The 24,295-nt window shown below is 34.8% G+C and overlaps 1 protein-coding gene and 1 long non-coding RNA gene across 10 annotated transcripts in view; one reads left to right on the top strand and one right to left on the bottom strand.

The window, feature by feature from the left end:
• Window positions 1-24,295, bottom strand: part of LOC105259444 (cyclic nucleotide-gated cation channel alpha-3) — a 154,536-nt gene that overhangs the window by 99,698 nt on the left and 30,543 nt on the right. For all 7 annotated transcript variants that reach the window (XM_011271376.2, XM_020030045.2, XM_011271381.2 and 4 more), the window contains exons 2-3: window positions 19,745-20,619; window positions 18,121-18,545 (exon numbers count right to left, since the gene is read on the bottom strand). In XM_011271376.2, the coding sequence (XP_011269678.1) occupies window positions 18,121-18,460 (340 nt within the window). In that variant the 5' untranslated portion in view covers window positions 18,461-18,545; window positions 19,745-20,619. The remainder of the gene's footprint in view (window positions 1-18,120; window positions 18,546-19,744; window positions 20,620-24,295) is intronic.
• LOC105259446 overlaps window positions 15,519-24,295 on the top strand; it is a 59,439-nt gene continuing 50,662 nt past the window's right edge. For all 3 annotated transcript variants that reach the window (XR_889809.3, XR_003123475.1, XR_889811.2), the window contains exons 1-2: window positions 15,519-16,031; window positions 16,332-16,372. This is a non-coding gene — a long non-coding RNA (uncharacterized LOC105259446). The remainder of the gene's footprint in view (window positions 16,032-16,331; window positions 16,373-24,295) is intronic.

Raw genomic sequence — 24,295 nt, 5'->3', positions numbered from 1 at the left:
TATTCTTAGTTAAATAAATGAAACAATATAACGATACATTTTTTGTTAATCATAGTTAATTTTTATATTTGCGATTAAATCTTGCTTCTAGGTATTAAATATTTATCATTTTATCAAATATAAAATGTATAAAAATAAAAAAGACATATATAGGTAACTCAAATTAAAATAAAAATTAACTCCAAATAAAAATGATTAAAAATTAAATTAACTCCAAATAAAAAATATTAAATATTAAATTAAAGAATGAAAAAAAATCGCGAAATTCAGAAGATTATGTATAGTATGCGCAATTCTCAAAAATTTACTTTCCATGCTGCGAAATAAAAGATGAATGAGCACATAGACGCGACAAACGTTATCGCGAGTATAGTCTGAAATGTTCACAACACAACAGATTCACTAGTGACATTTATTTCTGCGACATTATCTAACATACCATGTACCCAGCTGTATAAACGATCCCTGGCTTGCCTGATGGAGACAAACATTTGTGGTACCCGAGGGTCGGGAAGAAATATATGCGGTACAATAAGCAGAATGTCTTGACGCACCGTTTGCGTCAAGTTTCCGCGTTGGTTCGCATATACAAATGCATCAGCTGAGTAAGTCGGTTCGCATGTAATGGTATTTTGCATGTTACGTCAGTAAACGTAGTAAAATTAACGGATTTGCTACAGTTTGTTCGCATTAATTGAATATTATAATGCTATAAGTTGTGCCTCCGAAGAAGTTATTTATACACGGTTTTATACACATGGTATAATATTAAAATTTATACATGATATAATATTCAAATTTTTACAAAAAAAAAATTATGATTATTTAATTTAACACAAAGCAAGGTCATTAGAACTAGAATTGATTTGTATTTTTAATTGTTCTATTATTGAGAATTATTATCACTTTTATCACTGGAGATTAAAATGGCATATTACTTATTCATTCACTATAACAGCCGGACTGTATCGGGATAAATAGCGATATTGAATTATGTGTTATAATTCAATTGTCACTTAAATCATCGTTTATTTTCTTTGTTAAACGGGATCATGGAAATCGACTGTAGCATCTGGAAATATGCTAATATATGCGAGCAAACAGAATTACGTTACTACTAGAGTATGCAAGATCGATCTTAACACATCTCGCGGTCCATGTACTTTGGTGGATCAACCAAACGATAATGCCAGCTTATGGAGGAGCGGAGACGAGGGAGTAAGGGAGTGATATTGACCTTGCCGGCCGCAAAGGGCCGCATAATTGTTGAGGTTAATTCCTGTTTGTGCCGCACGCCGCAATCTACCCTCCGTCAAACTATCGCGGCCTCGATCCCTCTTAGTTCTCATCTCCGTTTTCGACTATCTCTAAATGGCCCGGCAGTTGTTAATCCGTCACGTTTGACGTACGATGCGTAAAGTACTAGATAATAGGCTTTGCAGTTGTAACTCGATGAATGAATATATAATAACGGATATATACATATATAATATTTCTCGCCCAAACATGCATTCATGTAAATAAACTGGTTCATGTGCGGATTTCTGCCTAATTTTCGATTGAATACTGTCAAAACAACTAAGCTCTGGCATTACTTATATGCATGTGTTTCATTTTTATTAATAATGAAACATGTAAACTACTATTATAGTCTTAACAGACGTGTACGTCATGTTTATTTGATGTCATAATATCTATGTATTATATTAGTTGCTTTTGTAATAATCAGAATTACAAATTTATCTTTTAAATATAAATATAAATCTTGGATTAATTAAAGTCACATTTTTATCTCTTTTAGATCAAATGACTATTCATATTCATTAATTTTTTAAAAGTTTTATTAATTTTTTTAAAAATTTGTTCAACATTTGTTTTGAGCTTAGTTTTGTGCCAGATATTTCATATCGAAAATTGCGCTATTAACAGAAAGATCTTATTTAAATATAGGACAAACGCACATTTCTTCTTTCAAATTAGATTAATAAGCATTTTAATGAAATCGCTTGTTCATCAATATTCGTCGCCGCAAAATTTTTCAAATTGTATTATATGTAGGAAAGTTTGAAGTGCGAAACTTCCAAATGAGATTTTTTGGAAAGTTGTCACGTAAAACTTCTTCTACATTTACATGGCTAGTTCCAACATGTTCGTACAATTTCATTGTAACTTTGTTCGGGTTTACACATAAAAATTTGATATCATACGAAAGTATGCGAAAATAATTTATGTGCTGATACTCAATATGACTGTCGTTGTGCACCAATTGTTGATTCAAAAAAAATTTTCGTTCAATAAAATTTTATATGAATGTTGCATTGAACAAATAATATTGCATATTGGAATAATTAGAGAGATCCAATTTTTTATATTTTTAAGTTAATTATATTAATCAGTTTTATAAAATGTTATAGTTTCCGTATAAAGTTTATCGAAATAACATTATTATTTTTATTATTTCTCGCTAAAGATAAATGGAATATTTGACGTAATAATAATTAAATTAATCTTTATAATTTATTCGGAAATTTTATATCGATTTATGCCAACAATAGTTCGACTGGTATTCATTTATTCTCTATTTATTTATTATTCTCAAATGAAGTATAAGTCTGGCTATTTATGATGATCGCGTAAACTCAAGACTTATACGTTTTGCACCTCCTGTATGTGAAAGAGGTAGGAGCATGCCTTGCGAAATATAAATCCGTCCGATTTTCAAGGCGCGGCTGCAATTAATAGCCCGCATTAATCACGAAGAGCGGTGACGTTGTAGAGAATTATGGGCATTTGTTAGCGCGGGATAAGCGAAGCACCCGCATACTTGCACGTTAATCATACAGAATACAAAACGCGATACTGGTCGTAGTCGGCTGGCGCTTAATCGCACGTGAACTGTTTTTTAGCGACAATCTATCTGTAAGAGAAGCCTCGTTTTGTTTCAAGTACAAAAGCCGACGAATCTGCCGTTCATTCGCGATGTACGCATTCTTGAGAGCGAACGTACGGACCAGCTTCTATGGGAATAATGTTGGTACGCGCAAGAATTCAATCCATTTATCTGAATGCGCGTTAAATCGCCATCAAGAAATTATTCTTGTGAACGACACTACTTTCGGAGTAAGCAGAATATCCTCCTATGCTCCTTTGGTCAATAGCGTTGTTCTTTTCTTGCAAAAAAATTCTTGTAAAAAAATAATCATATAAAATAGATACACTTGTCTCTTTATCTCACTTGATCGGCGAATGTACGTGGAATGTAGAGATCGCGGATAAGGAAGTTCTAAAACCGAAAGCTTCTCATCCCTGTATACATATAGTAGGGAAGAAGTATGCTGCTCCTCAGAGTATTCGCTCGTAAAGAAAGCGTAGAAGTGGAGTTGAAAACTTATATAATTCGGCTGTATCTCGTGCGATATCTTGGAGAAAAGTCGACCTAGACTTGAGATCTATCTGATCCAACTGGCTTAGCTATAACTAACATTCTAGCGACGTGGCCAAGCGAGCATTGCAATTTGTATCACTGTTCGCAGTATAAACATTCTTCATAAATTTCAAGCAGAAATTGAATATCTCTCTGATAATAAGAAATGAAATGATACGAAAAAAGTGCGCATGTATTTTAACAATGACAAAACTGTCATATCGCCAATATATACATATAACATATTTATAGTATATAAAAACTTCGCAGAATATGAATATCTTTATAAATATGAAATTTTCACGAAACTTTAATTAAAGTTTAAATAAAAATTTATTTGTTATAATCATTTAAAATTTTTAAGTAAATGTAAGATAGATGTATCTTGCTGATTTATTTTTTAATTAAATGTCGCTCTGCGGTTTAAAAATTCGATGGAAAAGTAATATTATTAAATTATATATTTTTTAAATTATTTTATTTGTAGAATATAATGTATTATTAAAATTAGAATTAAAAATTTACAATTGCAAGAGTTTTATTCTTAAAATGTCTAACAGCGTTTTAATCTCAATAATTAATTAATAAATTTTTTCATTTTAAATTTGAATATAAATTATAAATCTTTTCATTTTAAATTAAAATATGAATACATTTCTGAAGATATTTAATTATGAAAATGTGAAATAATACGTAAAAAAATTTATAAAACTTTAGTTTTTAGGGATTATAAGATATTAAAAGATATTAAAATACATATTTGAAAATATATAGACTCTGCATGAGAAGGATGTTCGATCAACGATGCACATAATTTTTTCCATCGCATAAATAGACATCTTCGGACGATTGACGCGTGACAAAATGCCTCTTTTGTAGACTGTGATGATTGACACCCAATTTTCTTCGGCTTTTGTGAGTCAATCTCCGAAGCTACGTCTATCGCGAAGCTACTTACACAGCATATAGGCACTTCACTTCGTTTTGCTGACTCGATCGCTCTGTCTCGTTTAAGCTCTCGATATAACTAGAATTCCTCGATTGGCGTTGAAATTCTGAATGATAAATGTGCTTCCTACATACACTAACTGCACGTTTTATCGCGTATTGAAAATAGTGAAACTTAAAAAAAAACTGTAAAAGTCAAAGGAACAACCATCTTAAATTCAATAATTATATGATATTTATTTTTAAATTAGGTTAAATAAATTTTCAAAATTTTACCGAAATAAAATGCATTCGAATATTAATTTTGTCTCGATAAATCTTCATCATAATATCAAAAGTAAAGGAATGCGCATTCTGTAGATTGTCTCTCTTCGTCTTAGGAAATACGTAGCGTAAATTTACAAGATTTTAGGTAACACTTTGTAGGCTCTATTTAGGGAACTCAGGGAAATTGTTGGAAGTTTCATCAAGTAGACACCTGCTACGTGTCAATTCGATTTGATGCTAATGAAGTGATGCTGCGAACGTAGTGCATTAGCGTTGCTCGCGAACGAACTCCGTCTTGCACTGTCGAAGCGTGAACGCGAGCGTCAAATCATTCGGATATAAAATACTCCGGGGAATCGATCGATGATGGACCAGCCAGATACAGACGCACATTCGCGAAGCATCATTTCACAGCATGTCACCTTCGATCGGAATTGGGAGTCAGAGAGAGCACACACATGCGGGTTGATAAATATCGTCCTGTTTTTTAGAACCGCGGAAAAATTTCAGCAAGCTAGAATGCAAATAAAATGTGATAAAAGAAGTGAAAAATTGGAAGAATTAATATCTGAGAGTATATTTATTTTTCGTAGATACACAAATATAATAAATATTGTAAATAAATATTGTAAATTTTAGGTACGTTCAAAAATTTATTTTTTATACAATCGAGAATTGAGATTGAATCATTCACGCCAAGGAAAATATTGCAAATCTGAAAAAATATCGCAAATCCATTAACAATTGTTTATTTAGAGCCAGTGAGATTACTTTGGATGAAAAGTATATTATTTTAGAGATGAAGCCACTCGCGAATATTCGCTGAGGGTGCTTTCGATCGTGATTGGCAATATATGTATATTTTCCGTACATGCACTATACAAGTGAAATCCTCCGCTTGAGAAGCGGAGTAACATCGATCTTTTCGGTATAGACAGCCTCTCTAGCCATCCATCCCGCGCATTACTCGAAAATATTGCCGATAAACAACAACTGGCTGCCATATCGAGCGTAATACAGGAAGGGTAAACGCGATGGAACGCGACACTCGACTTCCTGGTTCGAAAAACAATCACAGGATATTAGCCGCGGATTCGTGTTACAGCGACGGTTTGACCAGTAAAGCGATACTTGAAGCGCAAAAGATGCGTAGAGCTGACATTTAGCTGAAACCGGCGCACTATGACGCGATAGAATAATTCCATTAGATGAATGATTTATACCTTGATAAATACAACACTCGACGCTATCGTCCCGGTTATATCCGAATTGCCATCGCAGTCATCGAATTAATTTGAATTAATTGAGCCACGGAACATCACACAATACGCTTTCTTTAGGAATATATCAGTTAAATTATGCGATGTATCATAAATATGAATAAAGCGTTATATATAAAATGGATAAAGCAACGTTTTTATCTTGATCGTTCAATTGAACGCGCATCGGATTAATAAAACGTGCAACATGAGCGATGAATAAAATTGATGCGGTATTCGATTCTCACGACCTTTAAGCATATCACATTTAAAAACATGAATGCAATTTTCGACAATTCATCCCATCTTACCTAAATATGATAGAAAATTTTCTTGCTTGTTATTTGAAAATTAATTATGATATATTATTATATATTTATTTTATTTATAAATAAGAATTCGAATATAAATATTTGCAGCGAGAAACTGTAGCTTAGAAAAGAATAATGTATTTCACTTAAAAATAATTAATCATTTTAGTGTAGAACACTTATTTGAGCGAAGGAATCGCGGATTCTCTGGCTGGAGAGAATACGAGACGTCGTTTGCTGACCTCGAATGCTACCCCTCATTCACACACATACACACACATACACACACACACACACACACACACAGAGTCGTAACTTACCTACCTATCTACCTCGCTTTCATCTGCGCGTTTTCTTGAGAATTCCAGTCAGACCGGAGAACAACCGGAGGCTACCCCATCTCAAAGTTATCCGACATTCGTGTTCCTTTCTATTCTTATACTCTTCGCCATTACGTAAGCACCATGCAGAGTGTGGTTCACACGCGTTCGGGATAATTTAAGTTCACAAGTTGTGAGTTCGTTAGCCATTTTATAATCCGCACAAAATCGATGTCGGGGATTCTACCTTGGTAGTTTTTCACGATACACACAAAAATTATTATCCGCGTGTATTAAGATATAATCGCCGAAACGACTAACATGTTTTAATAATTTCCAGACGAAATGTTTCAGGCAGAATTGTAAGGGGGTTAAATCTATGATTTTTTAAATTTGAAATTAATTGAGTTTTGCGCGGTCAAATTAGCAAATGACATGAGCATGGGACTCGCATATCTTATAGAAATGGCGGAATTGTCCGCGTTTATTCAAAAAGACCAATGTACATTGATTGTATCAAATATTAATTTTAAGCATAAAGGGTAATCTGGAAAATTATGCACATTGATCACATTCAAATTATTCAAGCCATCCTCGTTTTTTTCCCTAATAACACCTATGATATTTTGGCTCTTTTCTATGCAAATTTTTCCAACCACTCGTGCCACGCTAACGATATAGCTGCTTTATACTGCGCAGAAACAAACTTTATCAAAGGATATAGAACATGAAGGGTACCACCCTACTTAATATCGTGTTTACTCTTGTTACAATTTACCCCCTATATTTATTATTTAATTATTGCGACGTAGTTCTTTTATAAAAGTGTGATATTTTTAAAACGTTTAAATGAAATACTATAAGAGTAAAGGGAGTGAATATTAAATTAAGCATAAAGGCTTAAGATTATCGATAGATATCTATATTTTGATACATTCTAGAGTAACTAAAACATTATTTTACAGCACAAATAAAAAAATCATCAAACTATCGAGCTGCAGAAAATAATATCGTTATTTTAATGCTAGAATGTTATGTGCTAGCTTAGTTTAATCTTGAAAGCTGCTCTCGTTAATGCTACAGTGTAATTAACGTAGTTGAATATTGATTTTAATTCTATAAAATAAACGTCCAAGTTTGCGGAAAGTCATTTCCATCTAAATCTTATCAAAAGATATGCAAAATTGCAGAAATACGGCCGTATCGAAAAGTTAAAAGGTAGTTTAGGTGATGAAAATTGGGAAAGCCAACGTCGATAAATCCGCAATAAAAGTCACGGGAGAGATTATATACAAAGAGCAGCCTCAAAGTTATCAATTATGTTATTGTTCGCTCCCTCTTCTCTCCCGATTTTACTGCCGCGAGCTATGTTTCCTCTCGAAGGTATCGGCAGGCTTGATGAAAATTTCAATGCGTTGGAATATCTAGTATACACTTAGTTGATCACATCGATCCAGCCTGGACTGACGCAATGCGCTCTATCGCGAATAGTTAAAATTTAACATCGAACCATATATTATCAAAAATGTAAAAAAGCTGCCTATAAAAGCGCGTTTCGAATAATTTCATTGCTTTTGATTCCTGAATACTGATCGTTGATACGAGCTTTAGCGAAAGCTCATAAAATAACGCGCTATTTTTCGTTTAATCCTTCGCTCTCCAAGCAAGATAGAACGACTGCGATGAATATTCAGGATTTTGCATTGTCATTTGTACAATAGGCGATAGTTGTAACTCCATACAAAATTAGTCATGGATTCATACTGAAAGAATAAGAAATTGTTTGTAGTATTTTCGTTTTGAAAAAACGGAAAAGTTTATTACAGGATTGGTACAAAACGACATTCACAGTTTCGCGTGTTATTTTGCGAGATTACCTCCGCATGTGAAATGCATGCGTCGAAACGATCCGTGTACATCTGTCGTAATACGACATTCGCGACTTTATGTTATAAAATTTGACAGCTGTGAAGAAAAGTTATATGTGCGCATGAGACGAAACATTTTTATTTCAGTCAAGTTTCCTGCTAAATTGGGTGTAGCACAAGCTGAATAAAACACGTTATACGTGTATCGATATAACGTCCAATATATATATATATATATATATATATATATATATATATATATATACATATATAAAATTTAGAAAAAATTTTTAAATAATATATATACTCTAACATGAATGCAAACTGAACCTAAACTTTGTAATATTTTTATCGTACAATCTCATGAAGGAAGAAAAAGTAAGAAAAATCGTACACGTCGAGTATCGTTATAATAAAGTACGTACATAAAATATTTCCATTTTAAAATCCGATAACGCAAATTAATTTTGCGACTTTTTTCCTCTTTCAAATTGATTTCTGTTGATATTGAAAGTCCTAAATCAAGAAAAAATTTCAAACAATATTAACTGTTATTTAATCTTGTAAAGGCTGTTATCGTTATTGGAAATCCGTTTACTCGCTCGTGTCGATCCTCGACAGCCTTTGCATAGCGTCAATAACAACGAGCCTTAACCATGGCGACTCATGAACTGCGTGCGCACGAAGCTTAAACCTCTAATATGCATGAACCGCAGAGGGATTTTGGCCCAGGGCCAATCGAAATGTATCTGTTTGCCGTTATCAAACGTCACATTATTTTGAACTAACATAAACGTAGAATTCGTAGCACATATATGAACTCGTTATCTTGTTTCTGAACGCGATATATGTCTCCATCTAATTAACGTCGATTCGTTGTACGTCGCCTCTGTTGACACGCAGTCGAGCATTGTTGATGTCATCGACCACAACGGGAGCACAAACGCAATTAGAAATACGTAGGATTTTCATACGTATATTCACAAGACTCCATATTTCACGCACAAAGAGAGAATTTAATGAAATATAAATTAATGAAAATTGGATTCTTTTATGAAATTAAACGTAACACTTAATTTTTAAAATTTTGTTAAAATTTTTGACGACATAAAGTTAAACGAAATAAGTTTTATAATTAAGATACTCAATATTATATCATAGTCCTGACATTTTTCTTAAGAATCATGTTCAAACTAGGGTAACAAAGTTTATGTATACGTTATATACTTGTGGATATTTCTTAAAGTACACGTGAACGGGGGAAAAAGTTTCACTGTTAAATATTAATATCCGATTCTGTTATACCTGCGTAACACGAAGGGATCCGTCGGGATTCTTCTAATGAACTAATAATGAGACTTTAAAGGCGATGCCCGAGTTTCGAAAATCGCAAGTCCGAATTCACTTAGAACATCCCGTATTGTAATTATTTCAATCTCACATGCTCTTGCGCCGCAGGAAATCAATCTGCTCCCGGCAATGAAACTGAAGGAAGTAGAGCTTGATGATAACAAAGAACCCCCTTCGTCAAAGATCCGCGCGGTTATTACAAAGGAATCTTCACGGTTGCATTCAACCTCCCGAGATATTGGCAGTACCGAAGTATTGATCCCTCTCCATCTGTATAACGCTGACGCGATATCAATAGCACCTAGCGAGAAAGCTATTTTGGAGTGAAGGAGTGCATACGAGAAAGGACAAAAGAGAGAGAGAGAGAGAGAGAGAGAGAGAGAGAGAGAGAGAGAGAGACAGAGAGAAAAAGAGAGAGAAAGGAGTATCGTAAAAGATAAAAAGAACGCAATCGAGACTTATTTATGTCGAGAAAAGTCGAAGTCACATATATATTGCGGGTTAGAGATATTTCTTCTATTATTATTTTTATAATTTTTTTTATATATGTTTTTTTTATATATGAGAGAAGTAGAAATGTAAAGAAAATCTTTTTTTTTCTAAGAAAACATACATTGAAAAAGAAAATAAATTTGATCTTTTTCATTATTTCTTTTAATATAATATTATTTTTCTTTATATTTTTTTTTGTTAATATAATAAAAAACTAGAGTTCTCATATTTTTAATTTATCTTTTTCTTGAAAATAATTTTAATGAATTAATGAGACTTTAGGAGTAACATATTACATCAAAATGACATGATAATTCGGATAATTTTCAGTGGATACACAACAAAAATTTTTATGCTATCATTTTAATTGTTAGTTACTGTTGAAATAGTGACTAAAAATAACATTTTTAAAAATTACAAACTGTATTTTTGTATTTAAAGAAGACAATTTATTCAATTTTAATTTGTTTTTGCAGAATTTAGTCTAATTGAAGATAATAATTGTATAACCATGTAGAGCACGATTTACATTTAAAATAGTTGTTCGAATCTATCGTGTAAGAATCAAAATTAAGGCAAAATCAACTTGCAATAATTGAAATATGAAGATATTAAATACCTGAGAAAAAACAAAATTCCGAAATAAAACGAGGTTTATTTTTTTCTATTTATATTTCTAATTAGAGAAATCTCTTTCACTTTTCTTAGATACATTAGTCCTGATCTCTTGCCACTATAACGCATTACAGCCCGCTAAGACGTAAAGTCGTAAAGTTACAAGATCAAGTTCCCCACTAAAAGCGCTGCTCAGTATCATGGATTAAATCTGCAATATCGTCGCAAGTTAATCGCTTTAGTTTTTGGACACGTTTAATCATTTCAAAAGTTTACCGCTATTAAATACTTGTTTAGAAGTTTGCGACTCAAAGTTTAAGTGCGACCTTCAATCAGAAGGATTACTGACATTAAATCGCCTCTAAAACATTTAAGATTCGAGGAAAAAAAGATTTTGTATTAAAAAAAGATTTATTTAAGGGCTATATTCTGTTTCATACTCAAACAATTCATTTGTGATTTTAATAATTAATAGTAAGTGCGCTTTAATGGTGTCTAGAATTTTGACAATTTTTAGGGAAATATTTATTTTTAGAAAATTATATATTTAAAAAAATAATATATTGATTAAGAATTGCTAACGAATAGAAAATAGGAAAACTGTTTTCGTTGGAAAAAGTATTTTCTCCTATTTTTTTCGATTTCCGATGAGCGCAAAGTGACTTTCTATATAATATCGCTAAAATAATATCACAAAAGTGGTATATCTTCGATCAAATCCAAAGGTAACGAAGCTCTGGGCGTTTTTTAAAGTCACCTCAAGCGACTCTCTTTGTAACCGTCACCGGAAGCGCCAGCAGCGACGGAAATTAATCTCTGTAATGAAAAGACGTAGATATATTGCTTGTGTAAACGGGACGAGATTGTAGTGAACGGAACTTTTTCCTGACGGTTGTATCTCGGGTTTGTATCTCTCGGGATTTTCCATTCAGCGTTAAGTCAGACGTTTTCTATCGTATACTCGTTTCGATTTTACTCTCATACCAAGGAAGGTAGCGACTCCCGCGCTTCCTGTCTGTCTCTCCTTCTTCCTCCCTCGAGCAACTTTCGTCTTGGCCGCGCGAACTTTTCACCGAACTTTTCACAGCCGAATAAAAACAGCGATGTTGACTGCATTGTGTAGAGAGCGCCGGAAGCACCCGACGAAAGTTATCGCAACTTTCTTCGACACTTTTATTCACGTTGCGCGTACACGCCTTAATCCACCAATTTGCACCGGCTTCCCCGCAATCTCCTGTTATGTGGTAATAGTGCCACTTACACAATTATAATTATCTAACGGCGTTATCCGGAATTTAATCTAAACTTTTATATATTTTTATTTCAATTGTCTCAAATTATTATTATTTTTTTGTAATATCTGAGGAATTTAACAATTGCGTATCGTCAAAATAATATAAGTAATAAATTACAGATACATAATATATATATATATATATATATATATATATATATATAATATATATTATAATTTCTTTTAAAATATAAATACAAGTTTAGAGAAAAATAATGAAATGTATTAAAAAGTATAAAAACGTTCACATATGTACTTTTAACATACACGCATCTCTCGTGCATAAATAATATTAAGTTAAATAATATTGAAAATAGAAACGAGGAGAGACTAAATATATAACGCTATTAGTGATAGGAAGATATTAATAAAGTGTCAACATGGTTTTTTTGCAATTCTCTTCCTGGCAACGTATAGTGAAGTAAACAACGCGGTTGGCATCTAAAAGCAAATTGCAGAGAAAAGTACTCCTATACTTTATCGTTCCGGTGACTCTCGCGAGGCGCATTGTATTATGCATACATACATTCAAACTATGCATTCGTAAACTGCACTTTTTTCCGATAGCGCGCTCACAGGTGGAAGGTCAACTTAAACTCGCCACTTTAACAAAATGCCATATGCTGCCACACGTATATGTATAACAAAAGTATGATAACATACTCTACGTTACACGCAAGTTTTATCAGGTTTTCACAAATACATGCGATGGAAATTGCATAATTTTCTGCATCGCGAAAGAACGTGAAATCAATTACGAGTAAATGCAATTGTAATCGAGTTACGATAAGTTCAATTTTCAATTGGTTTCAATTTGTTGCATACAAATAACTTAATTAAGTCTTTGATAAATGTACGATATAAATCCTTTCTTTAATATAATATATCGCGAACCTCTCAATGTGATTTTAATAAAATGATAATAATAATTGGAAGGAATCGAATAACAATTGGAGGTAGAATATGAGTTAGCAATTTCCTATATCTACCTTATAATTTTATAGAGAGGGAAAGAATAAGTTATAATCAAAACGTTTGTTTTTTTTCAATTTAAGGGACATTTAATTCTTCTTCTGATAAAATATTTTTCTATGGAATATAAATTAGTAGAAGCTCTTTAATTCTTTTCTAAATTAGTAAAGTCGAATATAAAATTCTCGTGTTTGAAGAATTAATATAACAATTAATATAAAAATCTTCAAAAATAAAATCTGCATTCTCGTAGAAATCGTTTCGACTCGCAACAAGATCCAAGTCTCCTAACTTCCTAAAATCATAAATTCTGTTGCCGAAAATCAATCGATCGCATTCTCCTCGACATATATCGACAGCCATCCCAATGGCCAAATCGCGAAGCGAACATTGATATTCGTAGGTGGGTCAGCTTAACGTCGTCGATGCAATATCGCGTGTGTTTCCACTCTCGTGAACTACATCTGAACGAGCCTGAACTTGTCCGCTTCTATTTGTCCGCCGGTAGACATACGTCGCAAACATATAACTCTGTTCTCTTCATCGGGGAATTGTTACCACATTTACCTACATTTTCGTATGTGCGTTTGACGCTCGTATACACACGCATTTCCAGAATTTCTCGTTTGAGCACGGATGGAGAAGTCTTTTCATTCACTCGCTTACCCGCGACAATAACATCCGTCCACGCAAACTTCCGCGACCGCGACAGAGTCATCCATTTCTTGCAAGATGGCAAGATTTTCGGATACGAGCTATGGTACGCGCGATTTGAACGACATTCTGACACAGCGCGAAAAGTTAGTCGACAGAAAAAGCCGTGAATGATATACTTCGTCGCGAGTTGCGCCGGCAACTTTTGGGTTAATGAAGCTTGCGTTAGCAACTTCCTATATCCATCTTATAGTTCTACGGAGAGGAAAATAATAAATTACAATAAAAATGTTACGGTTTTTTTTCAAATTTCACATTTATGACATTTAGTGCTGTTCTTCTTTTGATATAAAGTATTTTCCTGCAGAATAACGTATAGATATTAGAAGCCCAAATTGTTTTCTAAATTAGTAAAATTGAATATAAAATTATCGTTTAAAAAATTATTTAAAAATCAGTTAATATAAAAATCTTTATTAAAAGAAAAACAAATTTTTTGAGCAAGCATGGTAGGGACATTCATAAAGTGAAAATTAATGAACGAAATCTCGGATTTTCTATAAATAATTCCATTCTCGTAAATTAAAATATTACGATATCGACATACTTAAGCTCCTCGATAGAGACATTTTAATGAATGTTCTTCACGATAATTTAAAGCATACGTTTCCGTCATTGTCAGCACTTGAGCCATATTTCAATTTTTTGTGCTTTAAGCTTTCACAATCTGCTCATGATGCTTAACACAAAAAATGATTGAAAGAGTATCTTTCCTCGGCAAAGATTCTCTTATCGATTTCTCACGTATGTGTCTGTAATTAGGTCAAGAGAATGGAGATGTCTACGAATCAGATCGGCCATTATCGAAATCCATTGCTCGTAAATTTATAGCGATATCATCAGCACTACTGCTCATGCCAGAACCAACGACTGTCGATTAGCGGATTAGTATTATCTTCCTCGTATTATCATTGGCGTAACAGAACTCAAGAGAAGGTAAAGGTTCTTGTGTTTACGATCAAAGATATTGTACCCAAGTTCGCTCAGATCGCGTCATCAACAGTTACGTCGTGATCGTTTAACGGCGATCTCAATTTTATGTCGATCCCATCTACAATATCCTGTAAAGATATGAGAGTAATCGCTTCTCACAATAGCATGATTCCCGAGTGATTACCGTTAATATTTTCCACCGTCTTTGATCAAATTTAGATATTAATGTTATAGTTGAAATGCCGAATAACGAATTTCAAACTATAGCTTCTTAAGAGTGCTTTCGAAGACAACTCAAAGTACACGTTAAACCCTCGAAAGATACTAGCAGTTATTCCCGTTAATGGCGTCAAAGTTGATCGAAACCCTTCTGACTATATTGTAAGATTAAAGTTCTGAAATGTTGATTTTCTGCTCCATTAAGCTCGGAGACCTTATTAGAAAGCTTTAAGCTTCTAAGATTATAACAAAAAAAAAACTCTCTTTACATTGACAGGTAGAATAAATAATTATATACATTATTATAGGCATATAATTATATACATTGCTTTTTAACTTTTTTTTAACTTTTCCATTAATAATGTTTTAAGTTTAGATGTTGCACTTTGCAAAATCTTGCGTATTTTTATTTTGTAGTAATACATTTTTTTAATACGTGGATACAAACTTATCATTTTTCATTTTTTCAGTGTGCTCTTTTTTATATTTCTCAGTATATTACAATTTAAAAAGTATTAAAAGATTATTTTATAAAGACAACGCATTTTTTTTTGCCACTGAAACTCTCCCAATGGGTACACCTTGACGTGGTGGGAGAGCTTAGTACCCGGAAGGTTTATCCTGAAGGGGAAGCTAAGTACCCAAACGCGCGGTTAACTTTCTCTAAGCCTTATAAGGCTTGATTTATCAATATTTTTGTGCATTTGCAATTGCCGTCGACGGTCGCATGATTGCAAAGTCGTTATCTCGAACCGTTAATTGAAAGTGCGATTCTCGTGTGAAATGAAATATTGGTACGCGATTGTGAAATTCGGGAATTTCGTGCAAAGTCTCGCGCGTTCGTTTTTTTATTGTATCGCGGATATTTTGTCACGTTTTAATTATTTTCGGAGTACCGTATAAAGTTTCACGGGCGATTGTCATTTACCGTATTTTCGCGAGTGCAGTGCGCGAATAAAACGAACCTAAGGAGAAGAAAAATGACAACCTGACAACCTAAAAGGAGGAGCTGAGAAGGCATCGAGCTTCGGCGAACAATCTTGAGGTAATTTATCATTTTTTATTAATTTATTATTTTGTTAGTATATTATTTTTTAATCTCGCGCGTCTATTTCCATTCGTTTAATTAGTTTGCTTATTTAGATAATTTAAATATGAATTTAAACCTTTTATATTTTGTAATAACTGTTATCTGAGAATTATATATAATTATTCTATTCAATATTTTTATGGTTTATTGTCATATATTGAATTTTATACTCGATGTGTGCATTAATAACGTTTTGAAATATTAATTATTTTTGAAAACGTTTCTATAATTTAGTTTTATATTTGTATGTTACAGATCAACGTAGAACTCTCAGCGTAGTCATCCGCTGCATACCGGTAAATCAATAAACTTTTTTTTATAAGAACGTCAAATATTAAATAAGTAATATATGTATTACTTATTTAATATTTGACGTATATATATATATATATATATATATTTATTTAATTAAATAAGTACATATATATTAATTGTTTACTGTGTTTCTACTTGCTATACAAATTTGTATATTTATTTATATATTTGGCGTGTGCTTTTTATCTATTTAAAAAATTAAAACAATTTTTTTATATCATATTGTTTTATCCTGATATATCTTTAGCGCTTGACTGCTTAGATATTAGATGACAATTATTGACATAATTAAACAGGATACCTTTTAAATATGCGACTAGAAATGCGTATAGCAAGTAGAAAAGATTAATGTAGTTGAAAGGGAATTATTGAATTATCTTATCACGGTTTTTATACACGAGATTTTGACATGTCTCATTCGCACTTTGAGCAGTCCACGAGTCACAGCGATAGAGCGGAAAATACATTTGTCATTTAATTAAATTGTCGGGCGGTACAAAAACGGTCGGCGCTTTCTTACTATGAATGTCACTTACTATGAATAAAGAATATTTTCGCAGTCATAATTACGTGTGAGAGAATCTTGGCGTGACATTCTCCACCGAGTTAGGATTATAGACATAAGGTCGCGATAAAGAGACCGCCGAGAAGAACCGGGAAAAATGTCGAGAAAAGCCCAACCCGCATGCTGCTTCTCGTAAAAAATTAAAAAACTGCGAAACGAGAATGAGTATAAAGCAGAGGCGTACGTTTTCTAAGTGGAAATCTCGCTTCTTAGAGACGCGAACGAGAATTTATGGTTTATGGAGCGTAATAAGTTACGCGCGAAGATTGAAAAGTACGAAGGAGGGAGGGGGAGAGAGAAGGGCGCGTTATGCTTTATGAAAATGTCCGGCCTAGTTTACGGCAGGCGTTAACGAAACAACCGTGTGTAGATGCGTTTCGCGTCATATCAATAAATAGTCCGTTGCAACAATGCAGATTATATTGCAGTTGTCCAGGATACAGATTACGTGCTGTGCGAATCAACAGCGCGTAGATTGCTCGTAGGTACAAGAGAGCACGCGTGATAATAAAAATTAATGCGCTTCTCTGGTCAGTTTATCTGCATTTTTTTATTACTTTTTCTGCATTCATTCTGCGCGCATCGTTACATTATTCCGCTCTACTGCATTGCTGCAACCGACGACTATACTTCTCCCTCGCAACAAAAGGCCATCCAACTATACCGAATAGAAATATGACTTGAAGAATAAAATTCGAAATACGAGACCGATCTATAAATCTCGCTGTCTTTTCGATTTTGAAACAAAATTAATGAGAAGCATAATCTTTTAATCGATGATTTATATTTTTTACTGTCGATGACGCGGTTCCGAATAATTCTTTTCATTCATTTGTGTTAGAAATGAAATAATGACAAGTATACCTACAGGTAGTAAATATGTACACTGAGAAAAATATCCGGTGAAAAGGAAACGAATGGATATTATACCGATCACTTTAATCGGAAAAAAAGAAACCGGTCAGATATCCAATCAGAAAATATCGATCGATCGGATGAGAAAGTTCAAAATTCGGGACTTTCCGATTAAAGTGATCGGTATAATATCCATTCGTTACCTTTTCATCGGACATTTTTCTCAGTGATATGCATGAATACGTCGACTGCTCGAGTAGAAACGCGGATATCGTAAAGCTGAAAGAGATAGCGTTATGTCATACTCACCGGATTGTGCTTTGTGCGTGGATAAGGTGGGGGCGGGCGGCAATCCGGCGATGCTACAAAGTGTCTGCCCGCTGCCGTACTTGATGCTTCTGCAGTGACACGGCGTGGTGGGCGTCGTCAGCCCCTCGTTACCCCTGATGGCAGTCCCGATCACCGAGATCTCGTCGAGCTCGTGACCGCTGTCGTAGTGCCATAGCCTCGTCGCGCTCGTGCTGGCCCCGCCGACGCCGACGCCGCCGTCGTCCCCGGCACCGACGTCGGCCCGACCGCCACCGGTGCCCCTGCCTCCCCCGCTCCGGCCCCTAAGCGACTGCACCAGCCGCTTGGCGCCCGAAGACATTCCACGGAGGTGATCCAGCCTTCCGGTCTTCGTTTCCTCTTGTCCTTAGCCGAAACCGCCCGAATACACGCCCGGGGATATCCACCTGAAAGATCGATCCCATGCGCTTGTTTTCCAGTTTTGCCGGGTAATAGATCGCTGCGCAAGTTCTGTCTGTTGGAAGAGAGAACTTTTAAATGCAACTCGCAAAAATGATTTATATTCACGAGATCGAACATAGCCAGAATTATTCATAATAACTTCTTACGTTTTTTTTTTAAATTTTTTTCTACGCAAGATTCTTCTTCAATACGAGATTTTATGATATGTCAATAATAAATACAAATATTTGCAGCACTTTTATCAAGTACAATGTTTTTTTATTGTATTATGGTCGAATAGAAATTTGTAAAACATGGACTACTTTATTCGCGGCTTTGCTTATCTAATCTTTTCCGAATGCAATAGACAGAATTTACGCAGCAGTCTAGTACAATGTAAATTTACTACATCCTAATCTCCGCACTAATTAGGGATCTGTCGATAAGGGGTCTAATTGGTGGTTAATTTCGATTACTGGTATTTCGGCTGACTATATGAAGGAATATCTACTTATCACGCATCGAAGATATAAATGATGCTTTTGACAAAAAAATCACTCGTAAAATTGAAATATACCGGTTGGCTTGAGGCTATAAAACAATTTGGCTCGTGAGATAAGAGTTTACTTATTTTCAATTTCGACAGACATTTATGATAAATGATCAGGCAGAGTCTGATGCATACATCTCCTTTAGTCTCTTCTTTTCCGCTTTATCGATCTTGACTATGAAAAAGTAAAGTATGATGCTTAGAAGGACGATAACTTTTGATAATACATGGTAGACTGTTTTCCCATTTTTCGGCTTATACTTTAATGAAAAAAAATGGTTTTAAAATACTTCATGTATATTATAAAAAAATTTCGAACATTATTACATCTTGAGAATAAAGAAATAAATAATAATCCCGACACAAAGAATTACAAGATACGACGATAACGTAATACTTGAATATTAAAATATATTAGATGACACAGATCGCTGACTTTATGCCGTGTAAACACGATATTCGCACACGTAGGAAACATACAGTACGACTTTAAAATTGAGAGAGGATTACGAAGATTAAAGTTAGACGTTAAGGGTTCGCAAACCCTCTATAGCCTTTCCCGTCCCTACAGGACGAGAACCGATAAAGCCGGGTGTCTGGAATATGAGAGGGGAGATGCTGGCGTTTGACAGATTGACGACGGATCGCACTTACCACGTGGTGATAGCCGCCGCGCAGTGACAGCTCTGCTCTCTCTTTCTTTGCTGGCTACGTTTACCGCTAACGGTAACGCCGCGCACAATCGCGACCGGTGTCACCGAGCGTAGCACATGATCGCTCTCTCTTGATCCGCGGTACGATAGGGCGCGCGATTCACACGCCAATGATGCTCCGCTTCCGGTGCCGGCTTGCCACCCTCGCGATTGTCAATCGAGTCGCTTGAGCGTTCGAACGCACCGACCCCGGCAGATCACCGCGGGAAGTCGCGCGACGATCGGCGGCATGCCACGTAACCCTCGTCGAGCACGTCGCCTCCGACGCCGCTCGATCGCACCCACGATCGCGCTAACGATCACGGAGGCTGGCGATCCGGGCGGCGCACTTTTTGCGAACGGTGATCGACAGGCGTACGAGGCACCGCGAGACGTCGCTCGCCACGCGATCGTCCGCGATCGTCCTCCCGTCGAGCGACATGCCCCGCGATTACGTCGGTCCCGATGGGGGGTCGATCGCCCGGTTTCACGACGATCCGATTTCACGCGGCGCACCCTTGGCACTTTTGCACCTTCCGCGACGAACACCGACGATGGAGGACGGGGCCACCCGCGCTCGCCTCTCCCACGCGTTCTCGCTTTTCCCGCGGCCGAAGAATGCCCGGTGGCCCGATATTGACGCCGACGAACCCTCTTTAAGGGACGTGGCGACGTGCAACAAGTGTCTCGAGCGATGATACCCGTCTCACGTGCCGCTGCTGCGCCTCGCTCTCGCCTTTACTCCGCATTCAACCGCTCTCGCCGATGCACGCGATACTCTTTGTTCGATCCGTTGACAGATTCGTCCTCGAAGCACGATGTACAGCGCGACGGTACCTGGGAAGAACAGAGAAAGTTTCGGTTAATCGGTTATTCGGGGATTCGCGATTATTGAAAAATGTGTCGAGAAATATATAAGAGTTTAAACGCGGATGTATCGTTGAATGTTTGGAGCGCGTGTGAAGATATTATTCCTGGAGGAAGCTGATGCGATGGGATTTTCGAACCCTTTGTGAGGTACCTCTTTAAGGGTTAAACACTAAACGTTGATGGAGAAGTAATGAGCAGGAGATTAGGATGCGGCCTGTCGAAATTGCTGTTATCGATTATACCGAACCTCAAGTGCGCGAGGAACTTCATACGTTCGTTATACTCGGATTAATCTCAAGGGAATTAGAATGGCAAATCGACCATAATGACGCGACATATCTCAAGCGAACATTTAAATTGTTCTTAGTTAGATGAAGAATATCTTTATCATTTTATAACATGTTAAATAATTAAAGTAATGCATTTTGCGTTAAATTGAAGAATACTATTGATTGTGACATGAGAGGGAAGGAGATTTCAAAAGTACAATGAAAGCGTCATAATCAATCAATTATTTTGTAGACTTTGAAAAAAATTAAGAATATCTAAAATATTATCAAATAAAGTCATATATTAAATTGTTTTTAGTTAGATGAAGAATATTTTTATCGTTTTATAACATTTTTAATAATTAAAATAATGCATACAACTTTGCATTAAATTGAACAATACTTTGATTGTGACAGGAGAGGGAAGGAGATTTCAAAAGTACAATGAAAGCATCATAATCAATCAATTATTTCGTAGACTTTGAAAAAAATTAAGAATATCTAGAATATTATCAAATAAAGTTATACATTAAATTTACATTCTTTTATAGATATTAATAGTGAATTTTTCATACGGTATTCTATCTAACAGCTGCAAAGCTAGAATTTTTTAATTAGTTTTTAACTAGCTCGTCGATACATACATGTACGCTGTCAAATGACAAGATGATGGATGCCTCGTATAATATTACTTATACGCGCGTATATTCTATAACTATGTGTGACACAATGATATGAAAAATATATACACGAGCAAGGTTGGTAAAAGGGAAAAGAGGATTGTGAATGAGAGAATGGACCGAGCAGAATGTAGGGACATTGAGTTGTCGCGTATAGTCGACCTGACGTATTATTTTATCCTTTTATTCTCGCCCTGCACACGAAAAGGACACTTTGACACAGTATGCTCGATCGTTTGACATCGCGATGCGAAAAAATGCCCCCACAATATTTTATATTAACAACGAAAAGGGATGATTTCTCCTCGCGGAAAAGACTTCTATATCGTTTTTCATCGTGTATCACATACGTTTTGTCGGGAATTTTTTTTATTCTTTTACTTTTTATCTCAAGGATTAACATAAAGAAGGAAGATGCATGAAAAGGAGATAGACTTTAGGATAACCGTAAATAAATCATCATGATATTCTCTTATTCACAGTTCTTTGATTATTATTAAGAGAGATCCTACATGTACTCGGCAATCTATTTATTGAGATATCTCGATAGACAACGAATCTGAATTATCCATTATACTATTTTGCATTCTTGTGGATCGATCGATAAATAATTAGGCAGCGGGAGCGTCGCGATGCTCGATCTTGGAGCAACGCGTTAAATTGATTTCGCATAACGAAGAACAATGGCTGTCGCATACGGGATGAATATTAGGAGCTCTTGCACAGCATCGGATAAATTATGTAGGCAACGAGAGTCTTGTTTTATTGCCGGTGGAGTCGTCGTGCCGCTGCAATCCGGGCGTAAACTCGACGGGCTCTCTCGTATGGAAATTGTAACTTGAAAGTATAATATGGAAAAAAATATCCATTGGTGGTCTACGTTACCAGGGAGTACGTTTGTTTTATAAAAATTCCGGTATAGAAATTTGAAGTGTATTTAGCTTCAGGAAGTGACAGTCTCTTCGAAGCCTAGAAATTTATTAGGTCGCGATGTACGACACGCTTTTGTATAAATCTCTCGTCCTTTAAAAAATTTACTTTTTAAAGATTAAAACAAAAATCGCAGGCGGATTGCGTTAAATATTATATAAGGACTGCTGTTTCGGTAGCCAAGTTTACTGCTTAGTTTGTGCAGGCGAGATAAATGCGACTTGAATGAAATTGGAAACAAAACAGACGTTTCCATCTGCCAAAATAAATTTGAAGAATTTTAAATGAAAATTATATTTATAACAGATATACGCGAAATATATAGACTAATGTAATAAATGTAAATTAATATTTCACGTCGCTTAGTTGATTTTAAATAAATAAATGAATGTGCTCAATGATACTCATGTAGCAATTTCATTAGTGCTTAATCTTAAACTACTCCAATGTCTTAGTTAATGTAAAGTTCTGTATAAGTACTTAATCAGAATGCTGTATCTGCAGCGTAAGGCCCCGAAATACTTTTCATAGTTTCATAACGATGCTTACGAGACTCATTTGTTATGGGCTTAACAATTGCTGCACAATTTATACAACACCCTTCATGCATTAAATTGTGAAATATTTCAGAGGATATATTAGAAAAACTTAGGAGCTTTTATTAAATTGTACAGCGTGTGAGCGTGCGTGCATATGTGTGTGTAAATATAGATTAAATAAAGATAATGTTTTTTATTTAAAATTCACATCAATTAATAATTATTTTAAATAATTAATGTTATTTTAATTATACATATATATATATATATATATATATATATATAATAAAAAGTAAAATCAAATATATATTAATTATAATATATTAATTATAATAATTATTATTATATGATTATTGTTTTAAATAGAATATTATATCTCTGCTTAATTTATATTAATGTTTATAAATGATGTTTACAATTGTTTATAATGGAAAATAATGCAAATTTTTAAATTATCTGTTCAGTGATACTTTATTGTCTTATTATATTATTTCATGTTTATTAGTGGACCGATGCATAGTCGATGCAAAACAGCAATTTCCGGTCAAAATCTGGTTAAACTTTTTGTCGAAATTTGCAGAAAATAATTCGTGCACCATATTTCTGTTGAAAATATTCCACAATGAAAACGGAATATTCGTCGTTTGCAACGACCGTCATAAACTGAGAGACTCTATTTCTCTGATATTTTTTGTCAATCGTGTTTGCGATCGGAAGCGCAATAGTAGATCGATATCAAAATGAAATTCGTTTCAGCGAGATTTTCTACATCACATCGTTCGATAAAAGCACGAAATTATGTAATGATGAGTTTTTGATAATTACATACACACATATACACGCATTTAATCCATTTCAGTTGTTGCGAAAATTTGCATTTCACAATAAAATTATGAAAAATATTTTGTAGCTTTTAAATAAACAAATTTTACATTTTAGCAGCCACACATTTTATGCAGGAACATTAAGTCTCAAAATTTCGTGTGAATTTTACCAGAGTTTTGCTGCATGACTGCACAGTATTATCACGATTTATAGGGGGAATTTTAATGTATCTCGAAGGTACATCGACCGGAGCGAAGGGGTTGCACTCTGCAACATCCACGACGTATACGCTCTGCGGTTGTAAATAGTCGAGTCCTATTGTCACCGACCATAAATGCAGATATTGCAGTCTTTCACTTTATGGTCGATGCGTCTATGTTAGCGAGTTTATGTCCACGTC

The sequence above is a fragment of the Camponotus floridanus genome, unplaced genomic scaffold (genome assembly GCF_003227725.1).
Source record: "Camponotus floridanus strain SB8 unplaced genomic scaffold, Cflo_v7.5 scaffold6, whole genome shotgun sequence".
NCBI classification, from domain to species: Eukaryota; Metazoa; Arthropoda; class Insecta; order Hymenoptera; family Formicidae; genus Camponotus; species Camponotus floridanus.
The sequence above is the reverse complement of the archived record's forward strand: the minus strand, read 5'-3'. Positions and strand labels throughout refer to the sequence as shown.